This window comes from Mercenaria mercenaria, chromosome 16, assembly GCF_021730395.1.
Source record: "Mercenaria mercenaria strain notata chromosome 16, MADL_Memer_1, whole genome shotgun sequence".
Lineage (NCBI taxonomy): Eukaryota > Metazoa > Mollusca > Bivalvia > Venerida > Veneridae > Mercenaria > Mercenaria mercenaria.
The window spans coordinates 63630760-63647646 of NC_069376.1; the positions used below are offsets into that span (position 1 = coordinate 63630760).

The 16887-nt window shown below is 37.6% G+C and overlaps 1 protein-coding gene across 1 annotated transcript; it reads left to right on the forward strand.

The window, feature by feature from the left end:
* The first annotated feature begins 1769 nt into the window (after positions 1 to 1769).
* On the forward strand, positions 1770 to 11329 carry LOC123541133 (uncharacterized). Its single transcript, XM_045326540.2, has 4 exons — positions 1770 to 2069; positions 5669 to 5897; positions 6918 to 7087; positions 9175 to 11329. Exons 1-4 carry the CDS (start codon positions 1839 to 1841, stop codon positions 9406 to 9408), a joined length of 864 nt encoding a protein of 287 aa, XP_045182475.2. The 5' UTR covers positions 1770 to 1838; the 3' UTR covers positions 9409 to 11329.
* Positions 11330 to 16887: the final 5558 nt, after the last annotated feature.

Genomic DNA, 16887 nt, shown 5'->3' on the forward strand with positions numbered 1-16887 from the left:
TGGTGCTAAAATATTAAGAAAAAAGGTCAGTAGGTCACATTCATGGTCACTGAAGTCAGTTTTAAGATTGATGTGCAGAACTGTTATGTCATCCAAATTTCAAGGCTGTATCTTAAAAAAAGTAGGTCAGTAGGTCAAAGTTAAGTCAAATGACCCCTAATTCCTTGGGGTCATCAGGTCATTATAATTAAACAGTCTAGGGAATAAGGTCAGAAAATATTTGAAGTATTTTGTTCTATATAACTTATATAATAAGTGACACTCAGGGTGGGGCCTCTTTTCACCCAAGAGAAATAATTTGTACAATCTTATTAGAGAACCACTAGGCAATGCTACGTACCAAGTATCAAAGGCATAGGCCTTGAACTTTCAGACAAGAAGATTTTTAAAGTTTTTTTTCCTATGTAAGTCTATGTAAAACCTGGGACCCTCTGGGTGGGGCCTCTTTTCATCCAAGGGGCATAATTTGAACAATTTTGATAGCGGACCACCAGGCAATGCTACATACCAAATATCAAAGGCCTAGGTCTTGTGGTTTATGACAAGAAGATTTTTTAAAGTTTTTTTTTCCTATATAAGTCTATGTAAAACCTGGGACCCCCTGGATGGGGCCTCTTTTCATCCAAGGGGCATAATTTGAACAATCTTGGTAGAGGACCACAAGGCAATGGTACAAACTAAATATCAAAGGCCTATGTCTGCTGGTTTCAGGCAAGATTTTTTTTCCTATATATATCTATGTAAAATTTTGGACCCCCGGGATGGGGCCTCCTTTCATCCAAGGGGCATAATTTGAACAATCTTGATAGCGGACCGCCAGGCAATGCTACATACCAAATATCAAAGGCCTAGGTCTTGTGGTTTATGAAAAGAAGATTTGAAAGTTTTTTGTTTCTTTTTTTCCATATAAGTGCATGTAAAATTTGGGACCCTCAAGGTGGCACCTCTTTTCACCCCAGGAGCATAATTTGAACAACCTTGGTAGAAGACCACAAGATGATGTTACATACCAAATACCAAAGCTGTAGGCCTTGTGGTTTTCGACAAGAAGATTTTCAATGTTTTCTCTATATAAGTCTTTGTAAATCATGTGACCCCCAGGGCGGGGCCAGATTTGACCCTAAGGGATAATTTGAACAATCTTGGTAGAGGACCACTAGATGATGTTACATGCCAAATATAAAAGCCCTATGACCTGTAGTTTTGGACAAGATTTTTAAAGTGTTTTCTTTCGGTTGCCATGGCAACCAGAGTTCTGAATGTAATTCAGTTCTTTTTAAAGAAGACCATCCAAGGGACATCCCTGTGAAGTTTCATCAAAATTGGCCTGGTGGTTTAGAATGAGATATTGTTTAAAGGAAAGTGTGGACGGACGGACTACGGACGGACGGACGAACGGGCGCCGGACGGTGAGCGATCACAATAGCTCACCCTGAACACTTTGTGCTCTGGTGAGCTAAAAACTGTATTCACTCTAATTTTGGTTATTAGTTGCATCAGATGTAGTTATTGCGCACGAAATTTTTGTGATTATATCTTACACACGCACTCGTTAGGGCTAAGCAAATAGGATATTAGTGTATTAGTGTCTTTTACGTTTGGTATGGAGAAAAATGTAATGAATTACAAAACACATAAATGTCAGTGCAAACATGATACGAATACTAATGTATTTTTTTAAATATCAAAGAAGGCGATGAAAAATTATCATCGTTTTTTAATTGTTTCTTTTTGGTAACTGTATAAACAAAATGAGGTTTTGACTGGCCTAAGTTTCTTATGGTCAGTATCAGCTAACGGCTTACACATGTGATTTCACAAAATACTAAAAGAGCATAATGTTATTTACAAACACGTGTGTCATTATTCTTTTACTGGTAAAGTTTGTAGAGACAAACAGTGTGTCTAACATAAGATGTTCAACAAATGGGGATGTATATATCCGTACAGGGGAACAGCTTTCGGATGTGAAGTCCGACAACTTGAGTCTACTGTTTGCAAGCTCATCAGACAGAACCTGTGACCATCAAGAGACGGGGAATGTTGTGAAAATATTTGGATGTTTGCAGGTACATACTCTCTCCTTCACTTATTATATAGTGTTTTGAACTGTCTGTCTCACCGTCTGTCATTCTGTTACTCACAATTTCTTGCGTACTCAACTACTCAAAGCTACGGTTTTCCATCCAAAGCTAACTAAACAACCACCAGTTTTTAGCTCGACTTATCGAAGGATAGGTAGAGCTGTTGGACTCGCCCACAGGCACTTGGTTGCACTGATAGTATTTTTCTTATATTGGCATGTACCTACTGTTTGTTGGATTTAATACGTGCACCAGTGCTCCCTGTACCAGTGCTCCCTGTATTCAAAAACATTATTTACTGTAAGTGAATCCCTTTTATTAAAAAAGTTAAAATTTTAGGTTTTGGTATATTATTATATCTTTCCTCAGACCAAATTTTTAAGATTCTTTAAAAAGCGAATTTTCGACATACCATCAGTGCAACCAAGTGCCTGTGGACTCGTCCATATTGTTGGCGTCGGTGTACTGATTTGTACGTAAAATGGTATCTCAGTAATAGAATAGACTGAAACTTTACACACTTGTACACTGTGATGACCTGACATGCTCCGGTTCCATAAACTACATTGCATTTTTACAAAAGTTTCACCCTTTTCTATTTAGCAATTTTGGTTAAGTATTTTTACATGTAAGGTTCATATTAAGTCTTTTGAAACAACCCGTCGGATGAATTTTTGTTTTAGTTTTTTACGCCACATAGGCCTTGGTCTATAAGGAATACACCAAAATGTTCATAATAAGCAGAAGAAACTTTCAAGACAGGTTATTCCATTTTGAGCAACACATTTTGTCTTATATCTGCTTTGACTGTTCATGTTCTATTTTGTAGAAGATATCAAGCTTCTTTTTCAAAAGTATTTTGTCATTACTTTTATAATCATTGTGTGCCTAACATATTTGTCCAGGTACTCCGGGAGTTGAAAGTGTTACAAACCATGTACATTTCAAAAAAATGCAAACATTGCAAAATGAAAGTGAAAGTAGAGCTGTCAAATTGACAAAAAACTGCAGTATTTCAATAAATATAAAAGTAAACTATTTTTCATTTCCCGGAGTACCTAGATAGGTATGTATGACACACAACAAAAACAAACTTGGAGAAAAAATATGTTTGAAAAAGAAGTTTGATATTTTGTACAAAATAGAATGTTGACAGCCGAAGTACATGTTTTGTAAGACAAAATATTATATATTACCAAACAAGGTACCTCTGTAGAAAGTATTTTTTTGCTTCTTCTGAACAACTCTGTATATGTATGTTATGAATATTATGAGTCTGCCCGATATAATTTCCAAAATGAAAATTTACCTAAGGGGTGGTCTCAAACGCTTTACATCTCAGTTGCCACTAATAGAATCGATTGAAACTTTGCACACCTGTCCACTTGCTTTGTACAGGTTCCATAACTTTGTAAGTTTGTTCTGCATTTTTTAATATGCAATGCTCGGGTGAGTTTTTGTGATCGTTCGATGTCCGGCGTCCGTCGTCTGTCGTCTGTCAACATTTAGCTTGTGTAGGCGATAGAGGCTGTATTTTTCAACTGATCTTCATGAAATTTGGTCAGAATGATAACCTAGGTAAAATCTAGGCCGAATTTGAAAATGGGTTATCTGGGGTCAAAAACTAGGTCACTAGGTCAAATCGAAGAAAAAACGTGTGTATGCGATAGAGGCTATATTTTTCAACTGATCTTCATGAAATTTTGTCAGAATAATTACCTTGATAAAATCTAGGTCGATTTTGAATATGGGTCATCGGAGGTCAAAAACTAGGTCACTAGGTCAAATCAAAGAAAAAACTTGTGTATGCGATAGAGGTAGATTTTTCAATTGATCTTCATGAAATTTGGTCAGAATGATTGCCTTGATAAAATCTAGGTCGAGTTTGAATATGGATTATCTGGGATTAAAAAGTAGGTCACTAGGTCAAATCAAAGAAAAACCTTGTGTATGTGATAGAGGCTGTATTTTTCAATTGATCTTTATGAAATTTTGTCAGAATGATTGCCTTGATAAAATCTAGATCAATTTCGAATATGGGTCATCTGGGTTCAAAAACTAGGTCACTAGGTCATATCTAAAAAAATACTTGTTTAAACTTAAGAGACCACATTTTGAGTCCAAACCTAATGAAAATTGGCCAACATATTTGTTTCCATGAAATCAATAGGTTAAACATGTTTACACTGTTATAGTATGTTTCTCAGGTGAGCGACCTAGGGCCATCTTGGCCCTCTTGTTGTTATGTTCATTCTTTCTTCAGTGACAAAACTTGACTAGTTGAGCGATGGTGTCCTCCGACAGCTCTTGTTTGTTAGTTTTTATTACAAAACAAAAATAATGTATAAAACTATGTTTTTTGAGATATAATCTTATGGGATGTTAAAGTTCTTTTCTCGATTTTGTTTCCATATTTTCTTGTTCAGCTAATTGCAGTTTTCTGCTATATGCTTTCGGTGTATTTTAACACGAATTTCATCTGTTACAAATGAATAGTACACTGTTTTGGAGAGATTACGAAGTCATTTAATAAAATAAATACAACTTAAATTCTAGTCCCATTCAATGAACATTCACTTTGGAAAGCAGTTTATAGTTATAATCGCATTTTTGTCTTTTAAAAGCATTTAAAACACGCTCTAAAACAACAAGCTCTGTCTGAAAAGCGATTGTGAGCATTTCAACATTTTTGTGGACATATTAGTGACATTTACTTTGCAATCCTGAATCAAGGGTCTGCAAGAGTTGCATTTCCTGTGGTTATTGCTACCAACTTGGTTGGCATCATCAACATGAAGTGGGCATGCGCATATTATCGGGCTATGCCCTTTTTGTTGACTTAACACTTACAGTATCGGGACTTCCATTATAATATTTTGATTTATACCCCTAATGAATATGGACTTATTATCATTAGTCTTAGAACTACATTTGTACCTTGTATACGCGCCACTAACTTCTACGTACGACTTACTTACTTTAGCTTTGTGCATACGATCTTTTGCGTACGACTTACTAATTCGTCGGTAAGATTTACGTACTCCTCCATACGACATAGTAACCCTTACGTAAGACTTACCAGATCATGTGCTATTAGGATGGTCTAACTGCAACGTAAAGACTTATTCACTCCTACGTTTGACATACTTACTCATACGTATACCATAAAAACGCATTAAGCTCTTTTAACCAGATGGGAATTGATCAGTAAGGGTTCCTATTTTGTAGCCCTGCATTGAGTATTCAACTTCACTATATTTTGTACAATACTTACTTTCAACATATGTAATCGACTTTATAAAGCAAAATATCTGTCATTTTATACATTATCTATAAAGATAATCTCTTTCCTAGACCGGAATTTGTGTCGGTTCGCCGTAAATCCCAACTGATTCATTAGACCGAAATATATACTGTACGGTACTACCAGACCTAGAAACTTTCTGTATACAGCTTAATCTGTCTAAACGGCCACCTGTATTAAGCAGCGATTCTTCAAAATTGTTTTTTTTCTTTCTTTTGACTGCTTAATAGATGTTTGAGTGTAATGGTAATTATCTCTTAAAACTTGGTTCTTCTTTCAGCCATATAGAACATCTGTGTTGGACGTCTTCTTACGAAATGGTACACAGAGATTGTTAATGATCAGGATTTATTGTTCCTCCGCCGAACGCAGTTGGGATGCAATAGGATATAGCACTGATAATGTTTTTATTGACCGTCATCGTCGGCAAAATGTCTTGACAGATGAGGACGTACGGAAAATGGAGACATCTGTCATATTTACTGTGGGATTAAACTTCAGTAGTAACGGTGGGTTCTTTTTTATCTACGAGATATAAACCTGAAATACTTCACCCAGGACCTTCAAACTTCACATACTTCACATGCTGATAGTACTTATTGAGTACACCACCCCTACTGACTTCGGGGTCACCAGGTCAAACGTCAAGGTGCTGCGGGGGCATTTGTCACCATTAGTGACAGCTCTTGTTTGAACTTGAAAAGAAAATTGTATACTGCTCAATCCGGTAATTGCATCCGGACATGACTTTGTCGAGTGATCATGTCTTTTGTGTGACTATCCTTTCAATTGCGCCAAAATGGCAAACATAGGAAAGTCTCATTGCCATTCGTCGATATTGCAATCGTTCATTCTTGCATAAACACTACTTTTTTTTCTCTGGATCTGCCCGTGTATTAACGGGAGAAAAATCGTGTGCAAACAAGGCAGTTCAGCACGTGCTGTTAATACATGATTTTTATTTTTAAAATGCTTTCTCAGGGACGTGCATGTATTGTGTCTTGTTTCTTCCATAATAACTGTAGCATCCAACTTGAATTATAACTCCTGTTCATCATTCAACTGCTACCCAATTATTGCTTTTGTATGTGTGAATTTTAAGGATCGTAGCCAATCTTTTGTTCTTATCACCAGTTATTATGTCATGAAACTGTTCAAGTGTTGATAATAATGAGATGCTGATGTACAACTCTTACTAATGACCTTTCCAAGATTTATTTACACAATCTGTCATATTGGCTGTCATTTTGCATACTGGTTCAATTGTTAAGACAAAAACAGAGGCTGAAACATGTTGTCCTTGTGTTTTAATGGACAATTATTATTAACAGTATTAAATTTTATGAATTCCCCTCGCTACACGGTGGAAAAAGGTCCGTATCTGAAATTTTGAAATCAGTCTGCAAAACTGAAACAAGCGGAAGCTGATTTTTATTTTGTTTAATTCTGAAAAAAAAAATGTAGCGGGAAATCCAATGACCAAGTAATTAATTTGGTGTGGTCTAACTATTTTATTTTTACTTTTACAGATGAAATAGATATTGAATGCAACCCTAATGGATTAGGAATTTTGTATCTGAGCAACCCCGATCCAGCCTTATATAAAAACATTTTGTCGTTCTCGGAGTTAACAAAGAAGAGATGTAACGCCCAGTTTGTCTCCGAGAGAAAATTTGTCGCCGTCGGCGGTTGTAGCTTGGTACGTGTTTTTAGTAATCACACATCTGAGTAAATTTTCTGAGAAGATGTTCATGCATTTGCTCTGTGCACTCGTGAAAGTATGTTTGTTATCTGTTGTCGCTTGAAGTTTTTTTTTTCAGTTAACCCTTACCCTGCTAATTTCTAAAATGGACTGGTCTATCATTCAATTTGGACAGTTTCAGTCATTATTCAAAAGGATGGTTTACTGAAATTTTACTGACTGAACAGCGAACAGTGCATGCCATGATCAGCCTGCACGGATGTGTAGGTTGATCTTGGTCTGCACTGCTCGCAGAGGCAAAATCACTTGCCGCAAGCTGGCTAAAGGTTAATGAGTTTTATTAAATTATGTGGAGCGCTATTACATTATGTGCATTAATATATATTCACTGAACGAAAAATAATTGCCCCAGGTATGTAACTACGGTAAGGGTTAATGAAAAGAAAGAAACACATGACTAAAATATCTTTACCGAATGAACTACAGTTGTTACACCAATCATGAAAACATTGCGTCTAGTTTTCAATTGGTTAAAATTATTTTTAGCTCTATTCGGAGAATAGAGGAGCTATTCTATTCGCTCCGGCGTCGGCGTGACCTTTCTTAGTTAAAGTTTTTTCATCATTTGCATATGTGGTAACAATTCTCATAACTCTGATTTGTATTTTTGACTAAATTATGCCCCTTTCATATTTAAATTTTTTGACAAACTTAGTTTTCTGGACATAACTTTGGTACTATATAAGATAACGACTTGAAACTCAAAATATATCTTTATCATCATCATCTGCATGTGTGGTAACAATCCCAATTACTCTTATTTGTGTTCTTGACAGAATTATGCCTCTTGGTGCATCTTCCTTTTAAAAGTAGAGGTCTCTTATTGATATATATATTCATTTTACTGTCAGATCGCCGAATAGTGGAGCGCGCTGTCTTACAGACAACTCTTGTTTGTATATCTGTTGGATCAATACTTGCCAGTTTTAGCTCAGTTGAACCGAATATTCAGGGCGAGCTATTAGTTTAAGTGGATGGTCCGACGTCCGTTGTCCACAATTCTACATGAACGTCTCCTACTTTGAAAGTGCCGGTTAGCACACTTGGCCTGTAGCAAAAGGCCTGGAAAAGTCTGCTCATTGTTTTCAATTGGTTCCGCTTGACTGATTTAAGGGACCACAAAATATAAAATAAAATTAGAAAGAATAACATTGAAACGACTTTTTCTCTTGAACCACTTGATAGATCATCACTAATCTCGCTCTGTAGCATCCAAGTAAGCCTCCTTTATGTGTTCAAACGGTTCTGCCCGACTGATTTTAGGGGGCCACAAGAGCTAAAATGAGAAACCTCTCATGAACCGCTAGATGGATCATCAACAAACTTAGCCTGCAGCATTAAAATATAAAAAACACCTTGAAACGACTTCATTTCATGAACCACTTGATGATTCGTCACGAAACTTGGTCTGGACGATCCTTATAAGATCTTGTCTCGCCTTTCATCGTCAGACTTGTAAGGTCCTCTAAAATATTGAAATGATTCTACCTAATTGTTCGCAATGGCTGCTAGAGCTTGAATGATGGATTTTCACCTAACGTGGTCAGTAGCATCAGTCTATGGACATCTGTAACATCTGTCCAAATGCTTATGATCGGCCGCTTTTGCTTTTGAAACCGTTTTACTATTCTAAATGAATTTTAAAGATTTTCTCAATCAGGGGGTAGGACTTGAGCAGGACTTGAAATATTTATCTCCGTATAAAGCGTTAGCACCAAGTACAGACTTTGCCGGGAGGAGATAAATTGCGTGGTCAAAGAATACACGCATGCAACATTTCCAAAGTAAACGAAAAACACATACGTGGCAAAATATCCGCCCTATGATGAGTGATTTGTCAACAAAATCCGCAATATTTGCTCGATAAACACAATTTTCTCAAATAAACCACCGAAAGACACCATTTACGTCCTACCCCCTGCTTAATGGATGCTCATCAAATTTGATCCGAAGCAAAGTTTAACGGTCGTGTTCCTTTTCGTGTGAGCGAATTAGGCTCATTCGGGCCTCTTGTCTTTTTTCAGGACTTCCCTATTACCGTTTCATTTAGTATCCATTTAGTACATGCTTCGGTCATTGGAGGCGCATCGAGAAACTTCAAGTTGTACAATATAACGTGCACAGACCCAGCCGTACGTAAAACCTACTTTGAAGTGTTTGATTATAAGAATGCGGCAGCTGGTAACGATGTGGAGTGGATCTGGGTTGCCTTTATGACTATAACGTGGACAGCATTTTGTGAAGTTATCTTTTTCTAGGAATGACAAGATGGAAGTATCAATCTGTACAGGGAAGTAAGACTTAAAACGAAATGGAACATTTGAGCCGCACCATGAGAAAACCAACATTGTGCGTCTGCGACCAGTATGGATCCAGACCAGCCTGCGCAACCGCGCAGTCTGGTCAGGATCCATGCTGTTCGCTTTCAAAGCCTATTGCAATTAAAGAAACCATTAGCGAATAGCATGGATCCTGAAAAGACTGCGCGAATGCGCAGGCTGGTCTGGATCTATGCAGGTCGCAAACGCACAATGCTGGTTTTCTCATGGCGCGGCTCATTTGTAAATAGAACGTGAGATGCTCCTGTTGTTGTTTTTTAGGCGCGTCAGTGTTTGATTTATAATACTTGTGAACAATTTATTGATTACAGTATATGTAAGTAGTCCTGAATTACTGATAGATACAGATGATTCCTTAGAAAACGATCGTATGCCTCTATACACTGAGTGTCAAAACAAAATAATCCGGTGTTCACTTTAATGACATTGCAACTGAAATTAATATTTGTAGTGCTTGCAGCTGGGGCCAGATGTGAGTACTTTCTAGTTATTGACTAAAAGGCAATACATGTACATATTTAGTAACGTTTTCGTGGCATGACTTTTTTGTCTTTATCATTGTGCGCTTAAATGGAACGAATGTGTAGATATGGTGACACTCATGTAATTTTGCTCGTAATTACAGTTACTATATCTTTTTATGCCTCCGAAGGGAGGCATATTAGTTTTCAACTGTCCGTCCGTTCGTTCGTTCGTTCGTTCGTTCGTTCGTTCGTCCGTCACAAAGTTAACTTTTTGCATGAAGGCGCTTTACTCGCGAACCACTGCACCCAGGACCTTCAAACTTCACCTGCTGATAGTACTTATTGAGTATACTACCCCTACTGACTTTGGAGTCACCAGGTCAAAGGTCAAGGTCACAGAGGCCAACGTTAACTTTTTGCATGAAGGCATTTTACTCGCGAACCACTTCACCCATGACCTTCAAACTTCACCTGCTGATAGTACTTATTAAGTATACCACCCCTACTGACTTTGGGGTACCAGGTCAAAGGTCAAGGTCACAGAGGCTAACGTTAACTTTTTGCATGAAGGCCTTTTACTCACGAACCACTGCATCCAGGACCTTTAAACTTCACGTGCTGATAGAACTTATTGAGTACACCACTCCTACTGACTTTGGAGTCATCAGGTTAAAGGTCAAGGTCACAGGGGCCAACGTTAACTTTTTGCATGAAGGCTCTTTACTCGCGAACCACTGCATCCAGGACCTTCAAACTTCACGTGCTGATAGTAATTATTGCGTACACGACTCCTATTGACTTTGGGGTCACCAGGTCAAAGGGGCCAATTTTAACTTTTTGCATGAAGGCTCTTTACTCGCGAACCACTGCACCCAGGACCTTCAAACTTCACATGCTGATAATACTTATTGAGTACACCGCCCCTACTGACTTTGGGATCACTAGGTCAAAGGTCAAGGTCACAGTGGTCAAGGTTAACTTTTTGCATGAAGGCACTTTACTCGCGAACCACTGCACCCAGGACCTTCAAACTTCATATGCTGATAGTACTTATTGAGTACACTACCCCTACTGACTTTGGGGTCACCAGGTCAAAGGTCAATGCCACAGAGGTCAACGTTAACTTTTTGCATGAAGACACTTTTCTCGCGAACCACTTCACCCACGACCTTCAAACTTCACATGCTGATAGTACTTATTGAGTACACCACCCCTACTGACTTTGGTGTCACCAGGTCAAAGGTCAAGGTGCTGCGGGGGTATTTGTCACCATTAGTGACAGCTCTTGTTGTACGATAATTCAAATCATACATGTATATAAAATAGTGATTGTTAAAACTGTCAGTCAACATAAATCACTTGTAATATATGTTCAAGCAAAATGTGTTTCTTATTCGTTGCTGGTGCAAACATATATTTCATATAATCCCCCTGGTACACATTGCTGCATGTTGGTTAATGCCTTAATTATGCATTGAGTTAGAATGCATATTTTTGCATGAGATTTTAAAGTCTGTGGGATACTGTGTTAAATTATGATAGCTAATTCGTTTCAATTCTATCCTGTCGCTCTGTCCAATCACCAAAACGATATTTTACTGGTTTTGTTTCGCTCTCTCTCGTCCTGTTGCCGACACAAAGAAACAACGGCAAAAGGTGAAAATATCGCTTTGGTGAGGGCGACAAAACAAGCAACAAATAGCAGCGATATATCGTTCTGTTGATGTAGTGGTGGCGATAGAACTACAAAAAGCAGCAATATATGGATCTGTTGTGATGGTGGCGATAGAACTACAGAAGTGGCGATATATCGTTTTGTTGATGTAGTGGTGGCGATAGAACTACAAAAAGCAGCGATATATCGTTCTGTTATTGTAGTGATGGCGATGGAACTTCAAAAGACTGCCAAAATCAGCTACCGTAATAATAATACATGTACAAGGAGGTATCAATAGCAATATAACAGCAGACTTGGTTTGACTGACTCTTCTCGTAGGTGGTTTAATGGGAACTCTTTTATATAGACACGGATTGGATAGACTCAATGTTCCAAAGGAATATAACAGCAATGGGTCCAAGTATGGGAAGACATTTTATGGCCGCCACACGGTATATCTGTTAGAAGATTCTTTGGAAGCATGGAATACAACCAAGCAAATTAACAGCAGACGTCCGTTAATGACTGGTAATGCAAAGTGCAATATTCCTCTTGTAGCACCGGCTAAAGGGGAATTACGATTAGAAATTATAGCAACATGTGAAATATCTTATTTTCATACCTTTTAATGAATATAGACAGCCATATTTGCGGATGGAACAAACTTGAACATCCTCTATTTCCTTGTTGTACCCCCTGACAACAAAGTTGTAAGGGGGGGGGGGGGTATACTGGTTTCAGGTTGTCTGTCTGTCTGTCTGTCCGTCTGTCTGTCTGTCCGTCTGTCCGTAGACGCAATCTTGTGCGCACCATCTCTCCTTATCCCCTTGACAGAATTTAATGAAACTTCACACAAGTGATCAGTACCAACAGTAGTTGTGCATGGGGCATGTAAGGTTCTTTTAGAAAAAAAATGCAGAGTTATGGGACTTTGTTTTTTTGTTACTATACTATATACATAGACACAATCTTGTGCGCACCATCTCTCCTCATTCCCTGGACACAATTTAATGAAACTTCACACAAGTGATCAGTACCAACAGTAGTTGTGCATGGGGCATGTTAGGTTCTTTTAGAAAAAAAAATTTGCAGAGTTATGGGACTTTGTTTTTTGTTACTATACTATATACATAGACACAATCTTGTGCGCACCATCTCTCCTCATTCCCTGGACACAATTTAATGAAACTTCACACAAGTGATCAGTACCAACAGCAGTTGTGCATGGGGCATGTTAGGTTCTTTCAGAATTTTTTTTCCAGAGTTATGGGACTTTGTTTTTTTTGTTACTATACTATAGACATAGACACAATCTTGTGGGCACCATCTCTCCTCATCCCCTTGACACAATTTAATGAAACTTCACACAACTGATCAGTAACAACAGTAGTTGTGCATGGGGCATGTTAGGTTCCTTCAGCGACAAAAATTGCAGAGTTTTGGGACTTTGTTTCTTGTTAACAAACTATGTACATACAGTCGGCATATGCAATCTTGTGCGTGCCTAATCTACCAAACCCTTGCACACAGTTTAATGAAACTTCACACAAGTGATCAGTACCAACCCTAGTTGTGCATGGGGCATGTTACATTCTTTTAGATAAATATTCTGCATAGTTATGGGACTTTGTTTTTTGTTACTATACTGTATACATACAGTCTATATACATACAGTCCACATAATTATGCAGTCTTGTGTTTGTCAAATTGCAATGTACTGTGTCAGTGCATGCGGGGGGTACATTCATCACCTTTAATGATAGCTCTAGTTTTTTTGTCCTCTGTTGCCTAATATGTTTCACATGGTCTATATATTTTCATACCCTCAAACAGTAATCGAATCATCCATCTGTTAGACATTCTGTACGTCAGTCTGTCCAACAACCTGTCTGTCCGTCTCCACATTGATTGCCAGGGGCAAAACTCAACAGGATTGGCTTCAAACTTGGAATACAGGTATATGGTGACGTTACACAATGGCCGAAACTCTAGCAACAGTGTTTTAGTAAGTGACCCTCTTGTTATCTCCCCTGTCCTGTACTTGTCCGTATCCATGGTATTTGATTTCAAACTTGAAGCATAGGTAGATGGGAAAGAGAAGGAGTGCAGTGTACAAAAATTGTAACCCAAGCGTTAATAAATTTTGAGTTTTTCCTCATATTTCCTTTGTCATTGTATTTGGCTTGTCTAGAACATAACTTTAATGAAAAAAGGGATTGACTCAAAACCTGGAAGATAGGTAAAATGGCAATGTTGTGGAATGAAATGCTTTGGCATCAGTGTTCTCCTCTTGTCCGCCCATTTTCCCTGTTAGTATAGATGTTACAACAATTTATTAGATACTAATTTAAAGAAATGCAGTACAAATGAACCATAAGTCTAGCTCAAATAATTTATATTTTGAAACATTTTACTTACTCTAAATGTTGATTTTTTACAACATAGAAAAATCCGTGGTGACCGAGATATCTGATGAACTGGTTTCTGGTTCCTCTTACTGTATGAAGGAAAGGTTAAGGGTAGCAGACGAGTAGCAGTTCAAATTCTATTTGGGACTTAATTATTTTTATATGGGGTCAAAGTTAAGGTCATTAAAAGAAAAATACAGTTTGTGGTCAATGACCAGTTTAGATTGCCAAACTGCCGCCAATGTCTTTGTATATCAAACTTATTTATATCTAACTTGAAATTATATTTGGACTAGAGTGGTCAAGATCAAAGCCGCTATTATTAAACATGGTTAAATGGACGCATTCAAAGAAGGATATTTCAAATCCAAATCTATTGTCCCCCACATTTTTAGCTCGACTATTCGAAGAATAAGTAGAGCTATCCTACTCGCCACGGCGTCGGTGTCGGCGTCGGCGTGACACCTTGGTTAAGTTTTTCGTACCAGTCCACACTTTGACAAAGTCTTTTGAGATGAAGCTTTGAAACTTTCAACACTTGTTTATCATCACCATGACCAGTTATAGGCAAGAGCACATAACTCCATCAAGGATGTTTGGCTGAATTATGGCCCCTTTCGACTTAGAAATCATGGTTAAGTTTTTTGTACCAGTTTATATTTTGACAAAGTCTTTTGAGATAAAGCTTTGAAACTTTCAACACTTGTTTATCATCACCATGACCAGTTATAGGCAAGAGCACATAACTCCATCAAGGATTTTTGGCTGAATTATGGCCCCTTTCGACTTAGAAATCATGGTTAAATTTTTTTGTACCAGTTTATATTTTGACAAAGTCTTTTGAGCTAAAGCTTTGAAACTTTCAACACTTGTTTATCATCACCATGACCAGTTATAGGCAAGAGCACATAACTCCATCAAGGATTTTTGGCTGAATTATGGCCCCTTTCGACTTAGTTTAAACATATTTATGCCCAAAATAGAGTACATTATATTTATACGTATGACATACTGTAGTAAAGACAAAACAGGAAAGGATAAGAATGGAAGACAAGTCTTATAGAATTCTTCTCCTTTGCGGACAAAATATAACTGTATGGGCATATCGAGCTTTAATCTTTAATGGGGCTAGGAATATAGTCTTAAGATATGAAAAAATAAATATATGAAAAAAAAAACAATAAAAAAAAAATTAATAAATCGCTGTGAATGTAAAAAATGGAAAGGGGACAATGTATATGGTAGAAGGAAAGTATTCACATAAATGTAGAGATTAGAACAAGTCAAAGGTAGAATAGAAGAGAGAAAGTGGGAAGAAATGGGAATGTCTTAGGGTTGCTAACCAAATCTCTTACTTTCGGAAATATATGCATGTACATGAGTAAATATACCGGTAGTCATGTTATCCTGATCAGATAGGTCTGGGTTTCCAAACAGAACAGTATCCAAGTCAATTTCGAAATTCCGCAGATTATTAAGAAGATCGTTGCGACAAAGATCGAACTTTCTGCATTCAAAAAAGAAATGGAAATTAGTTTCCATCTGTCCACACTGGCATAATGGTGTAGGAGAAATACTTTTTAGGTAAAGATGTTGATTCAATGCACTGCACTTAGTTCGTAGTCGTGTATGGAGCACCTGGAGTTTTCTGATTCCGGTGTAGTAATAGGCTGGAGTACGCTTCTTGTTTTTATTTAGATTACTTTTAAATGATGAAAGTGTTTCAGAATTACGGATATCTGGTCTCAATAAATTCCAATCACGTACAACGGAAGGCAAGAAAGAATTGAAATATAAAGATGTTCTTGCAGGTACACCATGGATATTTTCCGAGTTTCTTAGGTTGTAGCGAGTATCACCTGAGTCAGGAACTAGGGAGGATAGATATGCTAGAGTCAGATTAGATTTCATTTTAAAGAACATAAGAAGTCGATGTTTGTAACGTCTATCGGAAAGTGGCTCCCAGGGCACTTCTCTCTTTAGGTTTTCCAAAGAAACAAGTTTGGTAGCTCCGGAGACTATTCGAGCACATTCATTTTGAATTTTGTCAAGTTGATCCATTTCATAGTTTGTACAGTTACCCCACACCACGTCTGCATATTCGAGTATTGGCCTTATGAAAGAAATATATATAGTTGCAAGGCAGCGACGGTCAAGTGAGAATTTCAATTTACGCATTATATTAACCCTTCCAAGCTTTTGCTACAATGTAGTTGATATGAGAATGCCAGCAACAATCATTTGACAGGAATACACCAAGATGTTTATGTTCGAGTACCTCTGAAATAATCTGGTTAAACATTCGAAGAGAAGGGTGTAGTTGAAAATTTCGTTTTCTTGAAATTAAGAGCGCTTCTGATTTGGAGAGATTAAATTTAACAAGCCATTTTTCTGCCCAAGATGAAATTGTTTGGATATCAGACTGGAGAAGATTTGCCGCAATGTCCGGTTGCTGAACTATAATGTAAAGACTTGTGTCATCAGCAAACAAGTTGATGCATGATCTGATTTCATCAACGATGTCATTGATAAAGATAAGGAAAAGAAGAGGCCCGAGAATTGAACCCTGTGGAACTCCAGCTTTGAGAAAAGCCCAGTTCGATTTGACACCTGGCAGTACAACACGTTGACGTCTATGTAAGAGATAATCCTGAAACCACATCTGAAGAGAACCTGAGATTCCTGCGTATTTTAATTTACATAGTAATCCTTTGTGCCAGACTTTGTCAAAGGCCTTACTTATATCGGAGAAAGATGAATTTCATTTACAATAGTGGTAGAATTCGTTAGACCAGGATTAGGTATCTCTATATTTTCGTCATCAATGTATGTCTGCTCTTGGAAGTAATCATTTAAAAGGTTAGCTTTT